General features: G+C 35.1%; 1 protein-coding gene across 1 annotated transcript in view; it reads left to right on the top strand.

Annotated features, from left to right (window-relative positions):
- The window catches only part of LOC135224351 (uncharacterized), a 57,359-nt gene extending 36,868 nt beyond the window's left edge, over window positions 1-20,491 (top strand). Inside the window, exons 3-4 of the mRNA XM_064263267.1 lie at window positions 4,796-4,954; window positions 18,421-20,491. Coding sequence (XP_064119337.1) covers window positions 4,807-4,954; window positions 18,421-19,871 — 1,599 coding nt within the window. The 5' untranslated portion in view covers window positions 4,796-4,806 and the 3' untranslated portion in view covers window positions 19,872-20,491. The remainder of the gene's footprint in view (window positions 1-4,795; window positions 4,955-18,420) is intronic.
- Window positions 20,492-23,318: the final 2,827 nt, after the last annotated feature.

Genomic DNA, 23,318 nt, shown 5'->3' with positions numbered 1-23,318 from the left:
GTCTCTCAAGGTTCCGAAAACAGCTGCAGTTTGTAATGAACATCTCAACGAAAGGAAGTCTAAATTTGCTTCATTTTTGAGACTTGTTCAACTGGGTAAGAACCTCCCGGTACAATGTGACAAAAAACGTTGATGTAGTTACTGCAACAAAGCACTTTTTCATTGCGTCATGGAAATAATATAGTAGTTTGGAAAAGGTATATCTGCATTCAAATAATTTAGCTTATCCGTCGAAATATGAAAATGTCAAGTTGATGTTACAGGTTTGTTGGAGTACAATACTGCAAGTATGGCAAAAATGCACGTCTTATTCGGTTTTAATAACGGAATAATTTTTTTTAATACTTAAATACGTGAAGACTGTGGCGACTAACGTTTATTTCAACTATAATTACCACTAGGTTTTATATTGTTGAGAGCAGCCATCTCGGATATAAGAGACACGTAAGGTTAAATGTGATACGAACTTTCAGAAAGATTTACTTCGTGAGTCTGGGAACAAAGAGGATTGCGAACAGGTGACAGCTGTAGGTAAAGAATATATTTATAACGGTGGGAGCCTTCCCTTTCCTTTCATTTCAAAAAATATTGATCATAAAAGATATTCTAGCTCAAGTGTTCACAGATTCAGTACGATATTACTCTCTTTCGTATCCATTTTGTCTCATTCATTGCTTTAGAATATTGTTAAATATGTACGTATCTTTATCAATAAGTCCCAAGAACGAATTGCGACCATATGTGAACAGTAAAATAAATACACTTTTTATTTGACTTATAGGTGAAGTAGATTTTACTTTATCACTTACGCAACCTAATCATTTTTTTTGTATTTATTTAATTACAACTATAAACTTCACAGAGTTGTAACTGTCACAAATCAATGGTGTAATTCAATCTCTTGTAACTGAACAAAGTTAACCAACTTTGTAATATTTCAAAATCCCATTGTCAGTTACTTTCTCTTTCAATTATTCTTTTTTTGAATGTATTCACAATAACCAATAGTCATTATTATATCTTTTTTATTATGCAAAACTGGATTCTGTTAGTTTCGTTTCTTCTGGCTTCTAACCACGCCTATTTTTTTTTATTTATTCAATATAAGTTAATGATTACTATCTGATATGCGTATTATTCATTGCCTCCAATATTTCAGGCTCTAAAATCATTTATTTTTTTAACTAATTTTTTTTTTTACATTTTTTTTTTTACTTTCCCGCCTAAAAAAAGGACATCCAGGAAACATTCTGGACTCCTTTGGATGGCGAACTTCCGGCTTCCGACTCGTATCTCGCACGGATCCGGAAGCTGAGGTCGGCGTCCCCTTGTAAAGTACAACGTCCTGCAGTAAGGATAAAATTTGGATTTGGAACCTCTCCTAAGGGTTCCTATGGCTTTCCCAACGTGTACAGAGTTAGCAAGTCTATCACATAAGAAAGTTCAGTCATATTTAAAACTGATTCGATGCTCAAATTGTAATAAGAGGCCATTGCATTTGTTAGCTCACTTAGAAACAAGTCACGAATCTTGTGAAGGTGAGTACGAACATTGAGATAAATGGAGAAACAAATCCACAGTTACGTAAATGTACATATATTTAAATTTAAAATTGCAAGGATATAGCTTTCGGGAATCTGTTCGGTTCTCTATTTGAAGACTCGCGCTGCTATGAGGATTTTTTAACTGAGATGAATATTGGGAAAAATATTGAATATTTATACAAACAGAATACAAAAAGAAACCGTCCCAAACTGCACTCACAGCATATCTATAAACAGAAGCGGAATCCAACAGGAATCTATGGATAAGAATGACAAATGGATAAAAACAGCTCAAATTGTTTACAGGACATAGGTATGAAAAGAGGAGACATTTGTAGGAATGGAGAAGGAAAAAATACTTATAAGATTAGGTCATTTAACAGGATATAGGTAAATCAATTATTTTTTGTATTAAAATTTCTTTCATCTTCTTCATAAAAAGAAAGTCTAAAATTAGATGGGCGAAGGTCTGTATAAAATGGCCGTGTGCAACAATTGCGATAAAATTATTATTATTATTATTATTATTATTATTATTATTATTATTATTATTATTATTATTATTACTTATTAAATATTACACCAAATAGTTAGCCTACCTGAAAATTCCTTAAGGAATAATTATATATATATATATATATATATATATATATATCTATATATATATATATATATATATATAATATATATATATATATATATATATATATATATATATATATATATATATATATATATAGTATGAATATATATTATATAAAGTTAGTCAGGGGCAAATAAAGTTCCTTTGGTGTCATAATATAAAGCAATTTATTTCACGGTATACAGCTGAAATGGTCATTCTTCTTAAATTTTACATGCATATGAAGTTCGGGATCATTAATGAATAATGACAATAGAAATAATACACTAATAACTCCAGAATAGCCAACGATTAGCTTTATTAGGAAATAAACATGTCAGATGTTAATTATTTCATTGATTTACCCAATATTTTTAATACTCATTTTCTGTATTTTAAGGAAGATATGAATTCATACTTTTTTTTTCGACGAGCAGCCTGTATAAGCAGCATATCTTCGTCAGCAATTGTCCATTACTTTGTCGACTCAAGTTACGCAATAAAAGAAATACTATTTTTAGGCTACGTATGCTACATTCAGGAAGACTAAATGTAACGTGTTTTTTCACCTTTTATTGATAGTTTTTTTCTTATAGTTTTTTTATTATAAATTTTAGGATGCCTATGCTACATTCAGAAAGACTAAATACAACGTATTTTTTCACCCCACCTTTTTTTTTTTTTTTCTTAACACAAACGACGTTGATATAAGAGGGACCAAAGATGAACTGACCAGACTCCGGGGAAATTTCGTAACGCACCGAAGGTTGGACCAAGATACATTCTTCATTTTACATTCTTTTATACGGTCCAGTGATAAAGAGGGTGATCGCATATGAACGACGGCAAGCCTGAGCGCTGAATTCATCACCCTTATTTCATAGTTTAAAAAATAAGGATATATGAATTCAAAGGCCTTGTATATAACTTCTTTGCTATAGTTATTACAGTATTTTCATTGGGAAAGTAAATCCACAGAAGTATGCCAGTTTGAATAGTTTAAAAAATAAGGATATATGAATTCAAAGCCTTTGTATGTAACTTCTGTGCTATAGTTATTATATTATTGCCATTGGGAGAGTAAATCCACAGAAGTATATGCCTGTTTGAATAGTTTAAAAAATAAGGATATATGAATTCAAAGGCTTGTTATCTAACTTCTGTGCTATAATTATTACATTATTGCCATTGTGAGAGTAAATCCACAGAAGTATATGCCTGTTTGAATAGTTTGAAAAATAAGGATATATGAATTCAAAGGTTTGTTATCTAACTTCTATGCTATAGTTATTACATTATTGCCATTGGGAGAGTAAATCCGCAGAAGTGTGTGTTTGCTTTTGTTATTTAAAATATATACAGCAGAAAGTTGCACAAGGTCCTCCTTGTCAACCTGACTATGATTACAAAAAGTGGCTACATAAAATCCTCGTTGTTTGAAGTTGGGTAGTTGGTTCTTTATGTTATCCCTTCATTCTCTAATTATTGTTATTGTTATTCTGGAATCACTATATTTCAGACACTTTCCTTACCCATGAATATATAGATAAATCCAGGATGGTCTGTGCAGTGTCTTCCTTTGCTCTTCGCGAACGTTGGCAATGTTTTAAAAACAGTCACACTCTATTTTACAAATTTACAGTACTGAAGGTCGAGAAATGAAGCATTAAAGGCCCATAAAAACTATATACGAGGCAGAACCAAACATTTCGACTGCCAGTCTTTTGCAATGCTGATCGCGTGGGAATGTGGCCAGATGGTAAGCGAAAAATGTATTCAGATGTAATATACAGGTGTGGCGTGGCGACTTATGTAAATATACTTGTTCCTAACCAGCTGTCCACAATCACCAGTGATCAGTATTACAGAAGTTTGTTAATCGAAATGTAATGGTTTTGTCATGTAAACACTATTTGTTATGAAGCTTTTAATCTTGATGTAAAGCAATGTCCTGGTAATCTGGTAAAAAAATATATATATGACCTGTCGATTCTACATATTTTTAACTCGTTTAACTTATATTAAATGACTTTTAAGATTACAGAAGCTTATTAATCGAAATGTATGATTTTGTCATGTAAATAGTGTTTATTTTTTATGGAGACTTTAATCTTGAAATAAAACAATGTACTGGTATCTGGTAAAAAAAAAAAAACGACCTGTAGATTCTATATATTTTTAAAATGTTTAACTTACATTAAAAGACTTTCAGGATTACAGAAGCTTGTTAATCGAAATGCATGATTTTGTCATGTAAATAGTTTTTTTTATGAAGCTTTTAAACTTGATATAAAACAACGTCCTAGTATTTGGTAAAAGAAATGACCATTAGATTCTATATATATTTTTTGAAACGTTCAACTCACATTAAAAGACTTTGATGCACATACATTTTATCCAGCGGGTGTTCTTAAGTAGGTAATCTTGTCAAGCACTGAATGAACCACAAGTATGCACAGCGAGTATCCCTAGAGGGACACCCTTCAGAACAGTAGCTTGCAAAATGAAACCGGAATGCAGCCAGGCATGCAAAACGGATGTGGCCAACCTAATCCACCGTCAGGGCTGCATATTTTTTTTTCTCTCTCTCTTCTTTCCTCTCTCGTTAACGAAGGTGTCTAATTTCCAGGTTGAGAGAAGATGGGACCCAGGTACACGAAGGCCATCATATTGCTTGTGGTGGGATCGCCCGTCCTGGCAGCTGGGATCATCATTGACAATTCCCTGGAGACGAACACAGCCCAGAGTTCCACGGTCACCATTGCCCGCCTCATGATAGCCGTTGGAGGTAAAGATTTAAAGTTTTTCCTGTAGTCATGTGGTTTTGTTTCCTTGGATGTCATTTCGGCAGAAATCTTATTTGTGTTATGTTGTGTGTGAAGTAATGATTGTCGTGCTTTTAAGCTGGTGATAAGCTGTAGATGCAAGTTGTTGTGTAAATACATATTCCCGATTCTTTTACTTCTAATTTTAGTGTTTAACACTGTCTAAAATTCTTTGTTCTTTTAATAATAATAAGATTTAATAATAACAATTGCCGATGGGCCACCTAAGATTATTATCGTACTTAAACTGACAATAAGTCATAGACGCAAGTTGATGTTTTAAAAACATATTCATGGTTCTTTTACTATGAGATTCAGGGTCTCTGTAACACGGTTTTTTAGACTTTGCTCCTTGTCAAAGCATCGGATGTAGCTGAAAGTTGACATATGTATATTTTACAACCACACACAAATTTTGTCAGCATTATCAATAACCTAAACCCGATAGTTTTAATTTTTATAGAGTAAAAATGATCTAGCCGACGCCATGGCCAATGATTACGAGCCAAGAGTCGAAAAACATTCATTACGTAAGCAAGGTAAACAAACACCTTTTGACTAAATGTTGCCCCGCCCATCCACCAGACAGAAATTCCATCGGCTCTGAAACCAAAAGACTTTATGAATGGCGGAACGATACATAGATGTGGGTGGGGTATCAGTGCTAGCGTAGTAATACTACTGTAGCAGAATTGCCGCAACAGTATAGCAGTAATATACATGAATTAAACGTTTAGACCAACTGCTGGGATCCTTGAGGATCATTTAGCACTTCTTACAACTACTCGAGAAATTAGTTTTTATAGCCAGAAGTTAAATTTACTAATCCAACAATGCCCATGATAGCCTTCAGTGTCATCGTGAATTATAACGAGGCGAAAGTGGGTGGAGCCTCATGAAGTCACCATTCTGACGATAATTATTGGTGAAGGTTTAAAGCCAATATACGGTACCGGCTATTTTTTTCAGTAAATAGGTAGATAGCCAATAAATAAAAATTACTTGACATTGGATATAGCAGTTATCAAATCAAGCTTGTCTACTATGTTTTTGGTAATTACCAACTAAGCCCTACATCTTGTCAATCTGATTGTGACCTATAAAGTAGACTGTAATTTCTTTGGAAACTTATTTTGGGAGTTAGACTAATAATCGAAGTGTTTTTGTATGTATTAACATATTTTGTTGGTTTGTTCATTATGACAATTATCAGTGGGGAGGTTCCAGAGTCCATAAAGGTGTACTGCTTTGCTTGTATTTAAATTTGTATGTCATTGTTGCCAGAGGTTTAGCCTTCGTTACGTATAGCCAATCATCCATCGAGAAAGAGGGAAGAAATGATGTCATAAGTTACGTAACGAGTGCGTTCGAAACCTTTTCTCTCAGTAAGTTGGCCCGTCTTCAAAAAAGGTCACTTTTACATTATAAGTACCAAATTTATTCAACCTACGTAGTGCAGAATATACTCAAAATTTATGTGTTGATGTAATATGTATTCTGAATAAGCATTATATTTATGAAATGCATAGATAAAAAGTTATTGCGAAAAAAACCGTGTTACAGAGGCCCTGAATCTCATAGTAGTTCTACTTTTAGTACTTAACACTATCCAGAATTCTATGTTCTTTTAAAAATAACAACAATTTAACAATAACAATTGCCGATGTGTAACTAATGATTATTATCGTGTTTTTAAGTTGACGATAAGCTATAGACGCAAGTTGGTGCGTAAATAGATATTCCTGATTCTTTTACTTCTAATTTTAGTACTTAACACTGTCCAGAATTCTTTGTTCTTTTATTAATAATAACAATTTAATAATAACAATTGCCGATGTGTTAACTAATGATTATTATAATCGTGCTTTTAAACTGACAATAAGCCATAGACGCAAATTATTGTTTTAAACACATATTCCTGCTTCTTTTACTTCTAATTTTAGTTCTGAACACTGTCCGAAATTATTTGTTCTTTTAATAATAACAATTATTGATATTTCCGTTACTTGATTAAACGCCTTTTGCCAGATTTATCCGCATCCATTAGTATAAAGAGAGAGAGAGAGAGAGAGAGAGAGAGAGAGAGAGAGAGAGAGAGAGAGAGAGAGAGAGAGAGAGAGAGATGAAACTAATGAAAGCCACAGCCTAGTTCGAACTTTGCAGTGAATCCAGTGCATGATAATTCAATATCACTTACAGATATCCTCAAAAATCAGTGACAGATATTAAGCTTAATCAAGCGGAAATATGAAAAATAAATGGAAGAAACATTCCTCTATCTCACAGGCAACTTGGTTTCGTAGGATAAATTAGTTGAAATGATGAATGAGACCCTTGTATATATAAAATATCTACAACACTTCTTTTCCGTACACCTACACAGAGAGCTCATCAGGAGAAGGTTGATACTCATATATATTAACTGATCCACTTACTTCTATTGTGCGTGGACTCTGGTTCTTCCTGGGTATTTTACATCCTAAGAACTGTGAATTAAATCCTTTTCATCAGCCTATGAACCTCCATTCTTTTCAAAATATTCCGAATAAATTTTTTCTACTACAATTAACGTTTACCAATTCAGGTCAGCCAGGTTAACATTGGCTGCTTCTGCAGTTATAGAAAACACTAAAATCAAGACACTTGACATTCTAATATATCCCAATACTGAGGAATATTATATAATATCATCGTAGAGGATTGTGATGATTCTAGAGGAGAGAGTATATCCTCAATAGAGGACGAGTCTCTTTCTCTCAAGACCAGTGACAACTAAGTGCTCCAGATCAATCCTTATAAAGCAGATTGCTACTACGCTTTTGGTAAGTATTGCAACCTGGGATGCTGCCAATTACTCAAGATAAAGATTTGATGCGTCTCAAGTTAAAAAAAACGCTTAGAGAGGGGCCTGTTGACCCTTTGTTACCTTGGGTAGCAGATAACCCTCTTTTCATGAGCCCACCAAGAACCCTTTTTCTATACGCGTAGTTTGCAGACCCATAAACTCCATTGTCATTGTTATCTCCAGATATTTAAGCGAGGAACGAAATCATTCCTACTCTCTGCTTAAGCCTCCTGAATTTTAGGTGTATCGGTTTTGGCTTCCCTTTTGAGCAAGATATGAGTCACATTAATAGATGAAGCTTAGTAAATAAGAGGAAAGCGGTATCGGTGGTGGGCTAAGTTGGGAGGACGAAGTGGTTATTGCACAAATTCTTTATTGAAGGAAAGTTTGCATAATCAATGCGAATGAAAGATGAAAATGTTATAGAAACTGTAATTATAGCATACGCGGAGCAAGAATGACAAAATGACTGCGATATATGTGATATAGCGGCATGTTCATAGCAGAATCCTTTGAAATATTTACAGGAAGAGATATCAGAACTGAAGGTTATTAATATACAAGACGCGTACAACTTTATGCAAAATAGAGATGAATGGCTCATTCTATGTAGAGATCTTCAGTGCCCTGGTTGATAAGCCTTCTTTGTTGATATATATAAAGTGACTACTGTAGAAGCTTCACCCTAGAGGACCACCATTCCTTGAGGAGTTAAAAGTATGGATGCAGTTTCTTAGAAACGATCCCCTGCTAGAGGAAAAGACTAAATGCTGAGAGTATTGAGCGTTTCACAATAATCCTTGTTCTGTCTTTTCTCATAGTCGACCCTGGTAAAGGAAACATTTTATTGTCTATATATATATATATATATATATATATATATATATATAATATATATATATGTGTGTGTGTGTGTTTGTGTGTATGTGTGTGTGTGTGTGTGCGCGCGCGAATATGTGTCACTGCAAGGGCTTAGATCCAAAACGAAGAACAAATGAGGAAATCCCATAGCTTCCAGCGGTGAGATTGGAAGTCACACGTGATGCGTTGGGCTGAGGTTAAGCTGCCAACACCCATCGTGTAAGAAAGCTTAGCTTCGTCCACCCCCCTCCCCACCCCCCCCCCCCCACCCCACCCCCCCACCCCCCCACCTCCCACCCCCACCCTAACCCATTCTGTGCGAGTCTAAATCCCACCGCTGAAAGTTTGGGTTTTCTTCAGTGTTTAACTGGAGTTTTTCCCGTTTATTTCTTCTTCATTTTTGAAAGGTCATGTAGCGACAAGAGAAATCCAAACAGTGTGATGGAATCAAACAAAAAGGATCATTACACACAATTACACACACACACACACACACACACACACACATATATATTATATTATATATATATATATATATATCGAGAGAGTATATATTATATAGATAATATTGATAGAGAGAGATGAGAGAGAGAGAGAGAGAGAGAGAATGTTGTGTAAAAAAAAAAATGAAGCCTTCTAAAAATTAAGAGGAAAAAGCTGCCTATGGACAAAATGAACTAAGGAAAAATTACTGGACGTACATTAATGCAAAAGTAGACGAGGTGGGACGGGGTTGCAACGTAGAGCTAGTGTTGTATATATAGATTTAAAAGTGAAGTCGTCGGTTAAATTCTTCTCTCACTGGAATGCTGAGAACAATTTGAGAAAAAACAGATTTAGAGGAAGTCTGCCATATGGTATGAAATAAGTTGTAAATGGCAGTGACTGGCATACGTAGCTTTTACGATATTGATTTCTAAAACGGAAAAGAAGTTATGGGACTGTTGCAACAGTTTAGATATGTTGTCAACAGAAACATGGCGTTATCCGACCTCCAGCTTACTCAGGGCGACTGCTAAAATCTACGGTGAAATAGTGCATTGTCTCACCAACGAAAATTAAAATGAATACGCCATATTTTATTAGCATTAATTGTTCTGTACTGTTTAACATGCACATTATTTATTTTTCTTATATATTTTCTTTCTGATAAATAAATCGTAAATACCCTATCCTAAAATTCCTTTATCTCTAAGGGCCCATTCACACTATGCGATTCTTGTCGGACCAAGATACGATTGCAGTGCCGGATCTAAATGCAACACAAAATTGCGCAGATCGTACATTTGTCCGACTGCCGTACAAAGTGATCCAATTATTGTCAAGCGCTTGCAGTCTGCTCTCAGCCTGTAGTGGTGACAAGATGGACCGGAGGAGAAAATTATTGTCTCTATTTATTACATTTGAGAAAATAGAAGAGAAAACCTAAAATTCACTGGGTACACCCTTTGAATACACAAAGGCACTTGTATGGTGCATTTGCCACCATTTTCGAGGAGCTGAAGAGAGATAATGATAAATTTTTCAATTACTTCAGTGCCTAAAACAACCTTTGAGGAATTCTTGTCACGTCTACATGACCAGTTGCTAAAAGAAATACGACATTCAGAGATGATATTTCGCCAGCACAACCACTGGCAGTTACCATCAAGTAAGAGGAAATAATATGGACCTTTCCTTGTAAATTTGCTTTTCCATATAGAAATTAAAAAGGAGAAATGAAAACAACTAGTGTTAGCTGAAACATCTCTATTTATCATAAGTATAAACTGATATATCTATATAAAAAAACTAAAATCTTTTACTTTGATATAAAAAATCCATATCTCTCTCTGTTTCATTAATTAATGTAAATAAAACGTAAGTGTTAACTATAAAAACTTCTCAAAAAATCATATATATCGAAATCAAAAGCTTTCAGTCCTCTTTTATATAAAATATCTGCCGATAACCTTCTAATAATTTCAGTATCAAAACGTATATGTAACCTTAATGAAAAAAAAAACAGCAAATCATTTAGTAAATCATTTCTCAGTAGTTTATACTTAAGCTATCCATACCTGTAGTTTTTTCTTATTGTATGGTGTTTTTTCGTTGCATGGAACCAGTGGTTATTCAGCAACGGGAATGAATAACACTATTTATATCCCTCAAATGTTTTCAATACCCAGTGCACCCGATCACCAGAAGCAGTGGAGGTCTACTGCTGTCGCACGTATGTGCAGGAAAAAATCGCATAGTGTAAGACACGTATTGAAGGCAATGGCCAACTGCAATCGCATCTGGGTGCAGCACCGGACATGGCCAGTGGGGCCTGTCGGCTGTAATGTGATGCCGGACCGGCAAATTTGCCGGACCGACATGGTGTGAAAAGGCACATTAAAGATAATACTCAACTGCTAGTCGCATGTAGGTGCGACATCGTGTCGCATTTACGTACGACATAGTGTGAAAGGGCCCTAACTCAACGCGAAACACTTTTTTAGATATAATTAGGCTTTTCCACAGGGCTTTCATACTACCCCAACAACAGCACCAACAACAAAGTAGTTTGTAGGCTTACGCCCCGAGTAAGCTAAAACTTGAAAATGTACTTTCTGTGGCTAGCGATATGAGGTTGAGCGGAAGCCCCAAGATGGAGGCATGAATGCTAGCAAGGGTGGTAGGGGAACGGAAGTGACTGATTCAAACAGGTATTCAAGGTTAAATGTCATGGACGGCTGTAGGGTGACGTAGTAGAAGTATCCCACAGGAAAAGAATCCCAGAAACAGTCCGCGGGAGTAGAATTTCAAGTGTACGAAGGGACTGTCAATACCACCTCTCCTCTATGGAAGCGAAGAATGGGGGTTGAACACAAATGAAACTAGAGAAAGTTGAGATGTATTATTGGAATGAACTTATAGATTAAGCCAACCTTATGCTGGCACGGGCTATTGCTTTTACAGCAGCCCATTACAAATGTATTATTGTTCAAGAAGTTTATGCGACGTAAAGATAGTTAAACGACTGAGAAATGAAGATATATGACGAAGATGCAAGAAGGTTTGTATGGAAAAGGCAGCCAGGGTACTTGTTGGTGATTTGATCGCGTAGAGAGAATGGAGGATATATAAGGTCGGTAAAAGGATGTGAAATTTGAAGACGTCAAAAGGTCAGATTATTATTATTACAATTATTATTCAGTAGAAAAAACCGGTTCATATCGAACAAGCCCATCAAAGGGGTCAATGACTTGAAATTCAAGCTTCCAAATAATGCGGTGCTCAAATGGAAGAATTATGAGGGAGTAAAATGTAATACAGAAAGAAAAGAAATAAATAAATAAAATAAAATAATAAATAGGATAAACTGGAAAAGATATGAAGCCATCCATGAATGGAATTATACCATTATTCCAGAAATACGAGAATGATGGTCTTGATCGTTCCAAAAGATATCTGCATAGCAGATCACGCCAATGCACGACTGTGGCATTGATTATCCTCTGGTAATTTCATGAAGCTACCCTTTGTTATGGGAAACGATTTATCCATAAGCTATGGAAAGAATGCTCTATCCAAAATATATGGTAAGCGCATATTCTCTGGTATATGAAAAACCCTTTTATATGGGAAACAATTCATTCACGAACTATGAAAAAAGAAAGAACGCTCTTTCATAATATATGGAAAGAGCGTACATCACGGAAATGAAGAGAAGAAGGAGGTGAGAATGTCCTAGGAAAGTATGACAGATGGTGTGAAAGAGGCATTGTGATGGAAGGTCCTTAATATCCAAGACGTAAGAGAGTGAGAGAGAGGGAGAGTGAGTGTAAGACAGAGGTAAATGACACGGTGTGTGTATTAATCTTCTGTGTAGGTTTTGGAGTGTTCTGCATAAGGGAGTTAATCCCAGATTAAGCGCTTTAAGATTGTTGGAAGTACTATACTCTGTTTTTTTCCATCTGTCAATCCGCCTGTGGTGTTTTTGTATGGTAACACTGCGTCCCGGGCTTTAGATACTTACGCTATGTGTAAGTGTTAAGTAAATAAAAGGATATCTGGGTGTACATTTGCAACCGAAAAGTGTTTTAATAATTTACTGCATGCGAATTACACGGTTAATATTCGAAATAGGATATTATCATAATCGTTGAATGTAAGCTGAATGTAACTATCTAAAGCCCGGGACGCAGTGTTACCATACAAAAACACCACAGGCGGATGGACAGATGAAAAAAAACAGAGTATAGTGATCATGGTCTTTTATCACAGAAACACTCTTTGCTCGAAAAATTGGCGAATACTCTAGATGATTTTTATCAAATATTGTAAAGAGAATCATTTTTTATAAGGATTCTTTCGAGGATGAAAGTAAGATTATTAAGAGGATAATTCTCATAACAGACTGACAATATTTGTCAGGTTATAAAGGGATTACTATCATAAAATACTTTCTAGGATGTCAGCAAGATTTTTAAGTGGATAATTCTCATAACAGACTGACAATGTCTGTCAGTAAATAAAAGGATAACTATCATAAAATACTTTCTAGGATGTCAGTAAGATTATTAAGAGGATAATTCTCATAACAGACTGACAATGTAAGTCAGGTTATAAATGGGTAACTATTAAGAAATACTCAAGTGGATAATTCTTATAGGATATTTCCGAGAATGTAAGTAAGATTACTAAGATGACAACGAAAAGCAACAGGTAAGAAGCAGGTGTATGGTGGTACAAGTGTGGTTAAGTGGTTGACCAGAATAAGTAAGGTCTGAGAGAGAGATGAATTTCATACTATTGCCTTGTATAATGGTGAAGTTAATGAAGATGACTTATACGATAAAAGCATACGGAAGAGAGTTTGTGGATCAAGTGTTTGTTACGAAAGAGTTATATGAGAAGGTTGAGAGTTCTAAAAAAAAAAAAAAAAAAAAAATTCATTTGATTTACATACATACATCCAGAGGTACAAAGTTCTTGTGTTGGCTGACTTCCATGTTTCAATACGTCGATGGGAAGGGCTATGTGTGATTGTTAGTCTCGGCTAAAGACGAAAAGAAATCAGCAACGAAGTTAATCATAATTGCCGTTATAGTACATCGAAGAAACACGGAGAAGTCGGGATTTTTATGTCTGAAATCTAAATTTAATTGTAGAATGATTTTCTTATGCCGTTCTTCTAAAAATTGCTAACAACGTTAAGGCGCAACTACTATGAGATTAAGGGCCTCTGTAACACGGTTTTTTGGACTTTGCTCCTTGTCAAAGCATCGGATGTTGCTGAAAGTTGACATATGTATATTTTACAACCACACACAAATTTTGTCAGCATTATCAATAACCTAAACCCGATAGTTTTAATTTTTATAGAGTAAAAATGATCTAGCCGACGCCATGGCCAATGATTACGAGCCAAGAGTCGAAAAACATTCATTACGTAAGCAAAGTAAACACCTTTTGACGAAATGTTGCGCCGCCCATCCACTAGACAGAAACCCATTCACCTTGTTCCATCGGCTCTGAAACCCAAAGACTTTATGAATGGCGGAACGATACATAGATGTGGGTGGGGTATCTGTGCTAGCGTAGTAATACTACTGTAGCAGTAGTGCCGCAACAGCATAGCAGTAATATACATGAATTAAACGTTTAGGCCAACTGCTGGGATCCTTGAGGATCATTTAGCACTTCTTACAAATACTCGAGAAATGAGTTTTTATAGCCAGAAGTTAAATTTTCTAATCCAACAATGCCCATGATAGCCTTCAGTGTTATCCTGAATTATAACGAGGCCAAAGTGGGTGGAGCCTCATGAAGTTATCATTCTGACGATAATTACTGGTGAAGGTTTAAGCCAAAATACGGTACCGGCTATTTTTTTTTTTCAGTAAATAGGTAGCTAGCCAATAAATAAAAATTGCATGTCATTGGATATAGCAGTTATCAAATCAAGCTTGTCTACTATGTTTTTAAAAATTACCATCTATTCCCTACATCTTGTCAATCTGATTGTGACCTATAAAGTAGACTGTAATTTCTTAGGAAACTTATTTTGGGAGTTAGACTAATAATCGAAGTGTATTTGTATTTATCAACATACTTTGTTGGTTTGTTCATTATGAAAATTATCAGTGGAGAGGTTCAGAGTTCATAAAGGTGTACTGCTGTGCTTGTATTTAAATTTGTTTGTCATTGTTGCCAGAGGTATAGCCTTTGTTACGTATAGCCAATCATCCATCGAGAAAGAGGGAAGAAATGCTGTCATAAGTTACGTAACGAGTGCGTTCGAAACCTTTTCTCTGAGTAAGTTGGCACGTCTTCAAAAAAATTCACTTTTACATTGTAAGTACCAAATTTATTCAACCTACGTAATGCAGAATACAGACAAAATTTATGTGTGGATATAATGTGTATTCTGAATAAGCGTTATATTTATGAAATGCACAGATAAAAAGTTATCGCGAAAAAACCGTGTTACAGAGGCCCTGAATCTCATAGTAACTAAGACACAAGGAATATTAACGTTTAAGCGGTAACTTCTTGAAAACTGTTGGTTCCTCTCGCAAAAAAGCAAACGAGAAAGATACAGAGAGACAAACGATTTTATAATAGAAATTGCAAGACCTCATGAGTTATGAATCTGACATAGAGAGAAAGTAGACACCAAAGAATCTGACTGAATTGGAATGTATCTATTAAGGACCAAAAATTTGTATTTTTTTTATTATCTAGCGCATAAGATTTTTAAGAAATGTTTACTTGCTATTGTCAGATTTATTTAATTACAATTGAAAATAACGTTGTGGAAGCGTCATACAAAGAGATGATTTTTTTATATTCGTGGCATTTCAACCAATCCACTCATATTTTAGAGAGATCAGGCAAGCTATAAGGCAAAAAAAAAAAAAAAAATACTTGGCCGTTTGACGGTTTTAATACCATGACGAATTCATAGTAATGACGGAATGAAAATATTAAAATTGTGACTTAATTACTTGATATTGAGTGATTAATTAAAATTCCGTAAAATATAACCTACTAAATAATGACTAAGATCGAAAATCTCTACACTAGTGAAGTATCGTTTCATTCCATGTTTTTTTTTTTCGGAATCGTCAGCGGTGACCTGGTTTTCCTTTTCTTGTTCTTCAGACCAAGGACATCTCTTAAACTCTTCGGTTCCTGTAATCTAATTCACGCTTTTTATTTTCTTGCTTAAATAACCAGAGAAATTTGGTCCTGTCACACCAATTTTAGTCGTAATCATTTTGGTGATCTAATCAATTTGCCTTGTAACGTCTTCAGTATATGATTATGTAAGTTTCAATTTAAGGAATTAAGTTGGTCTAAAGTTATAATTGCATAACTAAGTAACAAAAATGTTAAACGTATCCATGTTGAATTATTTTCTTGTCGGAAACTATTGATCAAATAGTCCTGTCTTATCGTCATAAAATGTAATACCTGATTTGTCATATAGCTATGTAAAACTATTTGAAACTACACTAAAAAAAATATTCCTGTCTTATTTTCATGAAATACAATACATGATCGGTCATATAGCCATTTAAAACTATTTATATCCTCTGCGCTATTAAACCTCAATATATGAAACTACACCAAAACGCCCAAGGTCTTGAAGCACGAACATTTACATTATCAGTGACATAACTAAACAATTTGGAGACAATGGCCACTCATATCATATATCTTTAACGCTATGATTTTTATGAATGACTAAATAATGTGAGAAAAAAACAGGGTGATAAAATAAGTTAATAAAAACAGGTCTGTATATCAAGTAGTTAAGATCAACATAGATATTCATTTATTGTATTCACAGACGGAGATTTCAGCTTCCGTTGCTGGAGTCACTTTGGTTCTGCATAATTTCGGTTTGATTTTGTATCTGTATAAATACTCAACTAGCGGCCCTGTAACTTAACTGTAAGCCTAATTTGTTTTTGGTCAGTTCCATTCATTCATATGCTCCTACAAGTTCGTGATCTTAGAAATTCCCTGTAAGGAATATCGCATCTAATGTTGGGCTTTGGCATTAATTTGTATAGTTATGAAAATCAACTTCAAGTAATTAATGCCCTTTAAAAGAACATTTATCCTTATTTGGTCTGATAGTGTTTCCTTGCCTTCGTGAAAATAAACAACCATCAAATATTAGCCGAAGAAGACAGAGCTAGAAATTGCTATATTTTATTTTTGTTCATAGGCAAAAGTGACTCGATAATAAAGTGAAATAGATTAAATGGACGCATTATCATAATATGGTTTTAATTTTGTTTAGTTATCCCATGCTGAGCGCTGTAGGCATTACTATAGGTTCTTTGGAGCGACCAGTCGGGCCTAGCTGCAAACCCTTTCATTCATTTTAATTTTCATATTTTAGACATTTCTCCTCAAGGTATCGTCAGCTGGATCGTATACCATCATCTAAAAAACTATCCTTTCTGCCTTGCATACTTCAGCGATATAGTTAGCGTCTAGCATTTATTTTAATTAATGTATTCCGCAACGTAGAAATGTTAAGAGAAATGCAAACTTGCCACATCAGTCCTCAAGCCTGAAACGTGGGAGGAGTTTGAACCAATGTCATTGGTTTATATCTCTTACGCAACGCCTGATCGCTTGAGTTTTTAAAAGCTTAGCTCAGATGGGACGAATAGACAAGATAGAGACCAAGAAGAATGAAAGGATTTATCTTAAAATGAGGAAAAGTTGATCGCAAACTTATTTGATTGGACAAAGAACGTACAGCGAGCAATTCTGACAGCATTTGAACTGATCGATAAACGATTTTTAACTTTGAATGCACCTATTTTTTGCAAGGTTACAAGTACAATGCGACTTTGAAATAGGTTTGATAATTGACAGATTATGTTAACCAGCTATAAGCCTTTTAGTACCAACACCCTAGTGCTTAGGGACTGATAGATAAAAATCAAGGCTCTCCATTACTGAAAGCAAAGAACTGATTGTACTCTGCGCAGGAAACCGTTCATCGGATGCGCGCTGTCACTTGAGAGAAATGTGCCAATAACGAACTGTTGTTAACAGTAACTGCCTTTAACTTCTGAAGTGCATCCCCTCTCCTAGCATTCTCAAGGCGGAACAGATTTGATGTCCTTGGTTTTTACTGTTTGAGTTTAGCATGTGTGTACGAAGAGTCGCTTGGGAAATTGAAGCTCAAGAAATGATCAGTGATGGATCGCTATATTTCAGTTAACCATTTTATTCATAGTTGTCATAGATGCGTAACTTTTCATAGTAAATAGAAATGACAGTTTGATAAAGATTTTTCTCTCAGGAATTATTTACAGACAATGCTAGTTCTTGTACAGGGTGACCATAAAGTCCCAGTACCATTACAAATATTTATTGCTCAGAAACCATATAAAATACGGTAATGCTGTTTTTTGTAGAATGAAGTGCTCTTAATGTAAACTTGAGAAAATGCAAAACATTATAGAAAAAACTGCTTTACTTTATGTTACATGGTTTCTTAGCAATGGTACTGGAACTTTATGGACACCCTGTACTACAATCATCTTCGTGCAAGTGGGTTGTCCTAAAACCGATATAAATGAAATTACTCTCCATCTCTCTCTTTGTCTCAAATACACAATCACACACACACACATACAGAGAGATTCTCGAGATGTATCGCATTTGCTTTTAAGAGTACTTTCTAGACTTTGTAACTAAACCACTTTTTTTTTCCAGCATGTATGGTAGCAGTTGGTGTCTTCATTTGTTGTATTATTATGACAACGAACAAGAAAGAGGAACCAAACACTCCAAGTCCACCAGGCGACATTCAGCTCCATAGAGTCAGGGTCACCACAGCTCCTCATTCGCAATCACAGCGTCGAGGAGTCCAGCTGGTGACCTACTCCCCTCTGCCAGAGGCACAGGGCAACCCATACCCTCCTCCTCAGTCAGCCAGGTTCAACAGAACCCCGCTTGTCAACTCTCCAGCTGTGCATTTCCAGACAAGTGCTGTTACAAGCACCCCAGTTAACCACAGTAGCGCTTCACACTTAACAAGGGCCTCTGTACCCACAGGCAATGTGAGTCAGCTCCCAAATGCTATACTACCCACTCAAAATGGAGGGCAGCATGCAAATCCCTCCACAGTACCCAATCAAATTCCAAGCATGCCTGCAGTTCACTCAAGCATTTCTGAGACGAAGAGTCAACGTTCAAACACTTCTGAGGCCAAGAGCCAGCGATCAAACACATCTGTAGCTAAAAGTCAGCGTTCAAACAATTCAGAAAATAAGAGTCAGCGTTCAAGCGCTTCTGAGAGCAAGAGTCAGCGCTCGCATGCATCTGAGGCTAAGAGTCAACGCTCTAATCCTTCTGAGGCTAAAAGTCAGCGCGTAAACATAACTGAAGCCAAAACTCAACGTTCAAGCCCATCTGACGCTAAGAGCCACCGAACAAATAACCCATCAGAGGGTAAGAGTCACAAATCAAGCTCATCGGAAACCAAAAGCAAACGCTCGAGCTCATCGGAAGCCAGAAACCCACGCTCGAACTCCTCAGAAGCCAGAAACCCACGCTCGAGCTCGTCAGAAACCAAAAACCAGCGGACGAGCTCGTCAGAAGCCAAAAGCCACCGCTCAAGTTCATCCGAAACAAAGAACCAACGGTCAAACCCTTCACCGGGGCAAAACAAACGTTCCAGTACCTCGGAAAACCCAAGCAAGTGCACCGGGAACCCCGATAATTCAAATCTATCCCTACAACAGCACAATCCAGGGCCTCAGAATAATACTCACCAACGGCATTTATCTTCCGAGAGCCTCGTATATCCCGTGAGCGCAACAGATATGGCAAAACTCCTAACGGCTGCTAAAAAGGTCATGGATCCTAAATCCTTCGATGACATAGCGAAGGCTTACTCAATTGTATATTCGTCATCCAGGCCGACGTCGCAGGTTGATATGCCTGCTTTTGACTACTCTGTACCTGCTCAGGGGCCCCTTTCGAGTTGCTCTTCTGCATCTGCTGGTCAGTTGTCAACACAGGCAGCTGGTGCGTGTTGTCTGCTTCCTGCTACGCAAGAACAGATGTCCTTAGAAAATACTCTTCCGCTAGGTAGCAGTCCATCCGCCCCTCCATACCAAGAGCAGCCACCGGAGTTTGACCCGCCTCCATATTGCCCTTAATATAGGGTCATTATTAAGGAAAATAATTCAGTTACAGGGTCAGTGAGCTTTGACTTGTATTTATGTCGGAAAGTGCGTGTTATATACTCAAAAAAAGTTTCTCAAAAGAGCTTAGTGTGCCCATGAGATTTTGTGACTTGTGAAATAGTGTATTACCAAAATTTTTTGGTACGTGTTTTCTGTAAATAGTGACTGTGTTTTCTCAAGAAACGACGACTTTTTTTATGGGACAGCTTCTGCATGTCAGAAGGTAATTTTGATTTAAGGTCTTATTTTTTTCTCACTTTTGTATTAATCTCTATCATGAAGTTCAATGTCATTTTTATGCTAAGATTAATTTCATACTTTTGTCTCAAGATGAGAAATTCAAAGTTCCCCATCTAACCTTAACCGTGGTTGTATCATAACAGATTTTGATATCACTACTTATTTTGATAAGCACTTTGAACGCATTGTACATAATCATCTGTTACTGTCGCTTTTTATTTGTACAGATTTATTATTCCGTTGGCTTCACTTTCCATAAAAAAAACAACCTTCTTAGATTACAATTCATCTTTTATTTATTTTCTTATCTGTTATTGACTTAAGGTGTTATTTCTTACCGATTCGAGAAACAAACTAAAATGTCTTTTAATAACTGTATATTTATTTTACCCTTATTAATGATGTAATACATAAATCATACACCCAACTATAGTGCCGCGCGTGCGCGCAAGCACAGCGAGTGAGTCAAATTAACTTGCTAGGTAAGTAAATTGCCTGATTAAGATGGAATAAGAGGGATAAAGTATGAGGTTGTGGTCATGAAAAAGCAAAGGAATAAAAGAATAACTTTTATTTCTACTTTGCATTTCGTTGCATTCTTCGGCTACGGCAAAGATAATCGTTCCACAGGCAACTATGTCAAGAATATTTCTGATAGTTGGAAAAGTGAGACAAATATAATTGTCAAAGTAAGTATAGTTTGAAGTTTACTTGTAAACGAAAACTTCATCACAGCAAAATTTTCAAAAAGTGTTTGAAAAAATAATTTTTTAAAAATCAGTTCTACAAGAAGTCTTTAAAACGCAAAAATAAAGTTCAGCTGGTGCCTACTTGATTTTGTAAGATCCTAAAGGTTAATAATCATAAATATTTAAATACAGCCTGTGACCGATATAAAAAGGAGAATTTTGTCCATTCACGTGTACGTTCGAGATGAGATATTCGTGAGTGTTTATGTGTGTATGCATATATATATATATATATATATATATATATATATATAATATATATATATATTATATATATATATATGAAGTAATAATAGTCCACACTTATGTAAAAATGTGTATTAAAAATACATGAAAGACGGGAGCTTTCGTCTACTTGACCAGTAGACCTCATCAGCCGTACTGGCTGATGAGGTCTACTGGTCAAGTAGACGAAAGCTCCCGTCTTTCATGTATTTTTTAATACACATTTTTACATAAGTGTGGACTATTATTACTTCAGATATTCCAGTCACGTTATGGTGATTTTTTGAGATATATATATATATGTAATTATATATATATATATATATATATATATATATATATATATATATATATATATATATATATATATATATATATATGATTTATTTATCTATTTATTTATATGTATGTATCTATGTATGTTTGTATATAAATTCTCATTTAAAGGTAAAATTGACAAAACCCATATGAACATACAGGAGAACTAGAAAAATCTACTCGTCTAATTAAATTTCTCAAGTCTACAATTATTAAGAGATAAAAAATCAAATGCGCTGGTCGTATCGAATTAAGCAATATAAGTGTTGTAAACCTCACTTCAACAACTTACAGAAATTTCTATTACCAAAACTAATACAATTCTATTCATCAACATACGCAAACATGCAGCTAGTGTTATAACAGCAAATTATATCCACGATATACTGAAACAGGAGACATACGAAGAGAATACTTGATGTACGTCGCATGAATTCGAAGCTAACCATAGTATTCTGAAAAAAAAATATTGTGCCTCAATTTACTCCTTATTAAAGCGTTATTTCAGTGACCCATGACGCGGTATAATGTATCAGTAACTCAGGAACCTCAGTCGGAAATCAAACAGCACAAAAAAAAAAAAAAAAAAAATCTGGAGAATCGCCTTGTAGGGTTTCTTCTCAACAAATTTGTATACTATATTCATCAAAATTATATTGCCATAGCAAACAGCAGTATAAGTCGCCTGAATGTAACTTTTTCCAGCATGCATTCCATTGTAATTGTGTTCACTCTCGATAAACATACCTGTAGTCTTAATTTGAAGTGGTCGGTATATTCCTAAAATAAGTTAGAATGGTAATGTCATAAATGATTATTGTTATATTGCAAAATTGTCATACCAAAAAATGTTTCATAGAAAATATGGTAATTTATATACCGCCTCCCAAGGGGCAAAACTTATATGTAGGAGTCTAAGTAGGTTACATTTTGTCTAATTAAATATAGGCCACTAGAAATTATTCACGTTCACCAATCAACACAATTTGGTAAAGAACAGTGATACATCTCTCTTCTCTTCTCTCTCTCTCTCTCTCTCTCTCTCTCTCTCTCTCTCTCTCTCTCTTTCATACACATTCTAATTAATATAACTGTAATATGATGACATTGGGGCGACAACACTCGTTCTTAAAATACACGAAAACATATATATATATATATATATATATATATATATATATATATATATATAATATATATATATATATATTAATCCTTGTAAGAGAAATATATGAAAAAATTAAATAATCCTGTTATATAAATTCTGGTCGTAGCGATGAAGAGAAGAGCTTCTGAACGCGTTAGACATGAACCATGGAAGAGTGTTTTAGGTAAGCTGAAATGAATAAATATAAACCTTTTCTCTATGCCCACAGTATTGTTGCTCTCTTGGCATTGTTTTTCAACTTAAAAAAAGGTAATTCCATAAAAAAATGAAAACTTACATAAATAAATGAATAATAATAATGGCTCCCTGAACTACTCCCAGACTTTTACAGAAGGTAAATGAATAATAATGGCTCTTTGAACTACACCTAGATTTTCACAAAAGATATGATGTAAACTTTATCCAAGTTCTTAACGACATTAATCTCCTTAGCAATCTCAAGATGTTGTTTCAATTGCTTTTCATGAGCATCGCTCACATTAAACCCCGTTCTGGCCATTTGTAAGAGAATTCTAAAAATACAGTCATTAGGTAGGTAATGAAGAACAGTGTATACACTTACATGTAAGAATTTCAGTCCACAACCGTCGACAACACTTGCTGTTAATGGGTTTGCGTGTAAATACGTGTGTTTCCACTTCAAGGACCCTCTTATCTTACATAGATACAGTTACACACCCACTATCTTAAAATAGGGTCTGTTTTAGATATTACATTTTA

Source organism: Macrobrachium nipponense, chromosome 12 (genome assembly GCF_015104395.2).
Source record: "Macrobrachium nipponense isolate FS-2020 chromosome 12, ASM1510439v2, whole genome shotgun sequence".
NCBI classification, from domain to species: Eukaryota; Metazoa; Arthropoda; class Malacostraca; order Decapoda; family Palaemonidae; genus Macrobrachium; species Macrobrachium nipponense.
The sequence above is the reverse complement of the archived record's forward strand: the minus strand, read 5'-3'. Positions and strand labels throughout refer to the sequence as shown.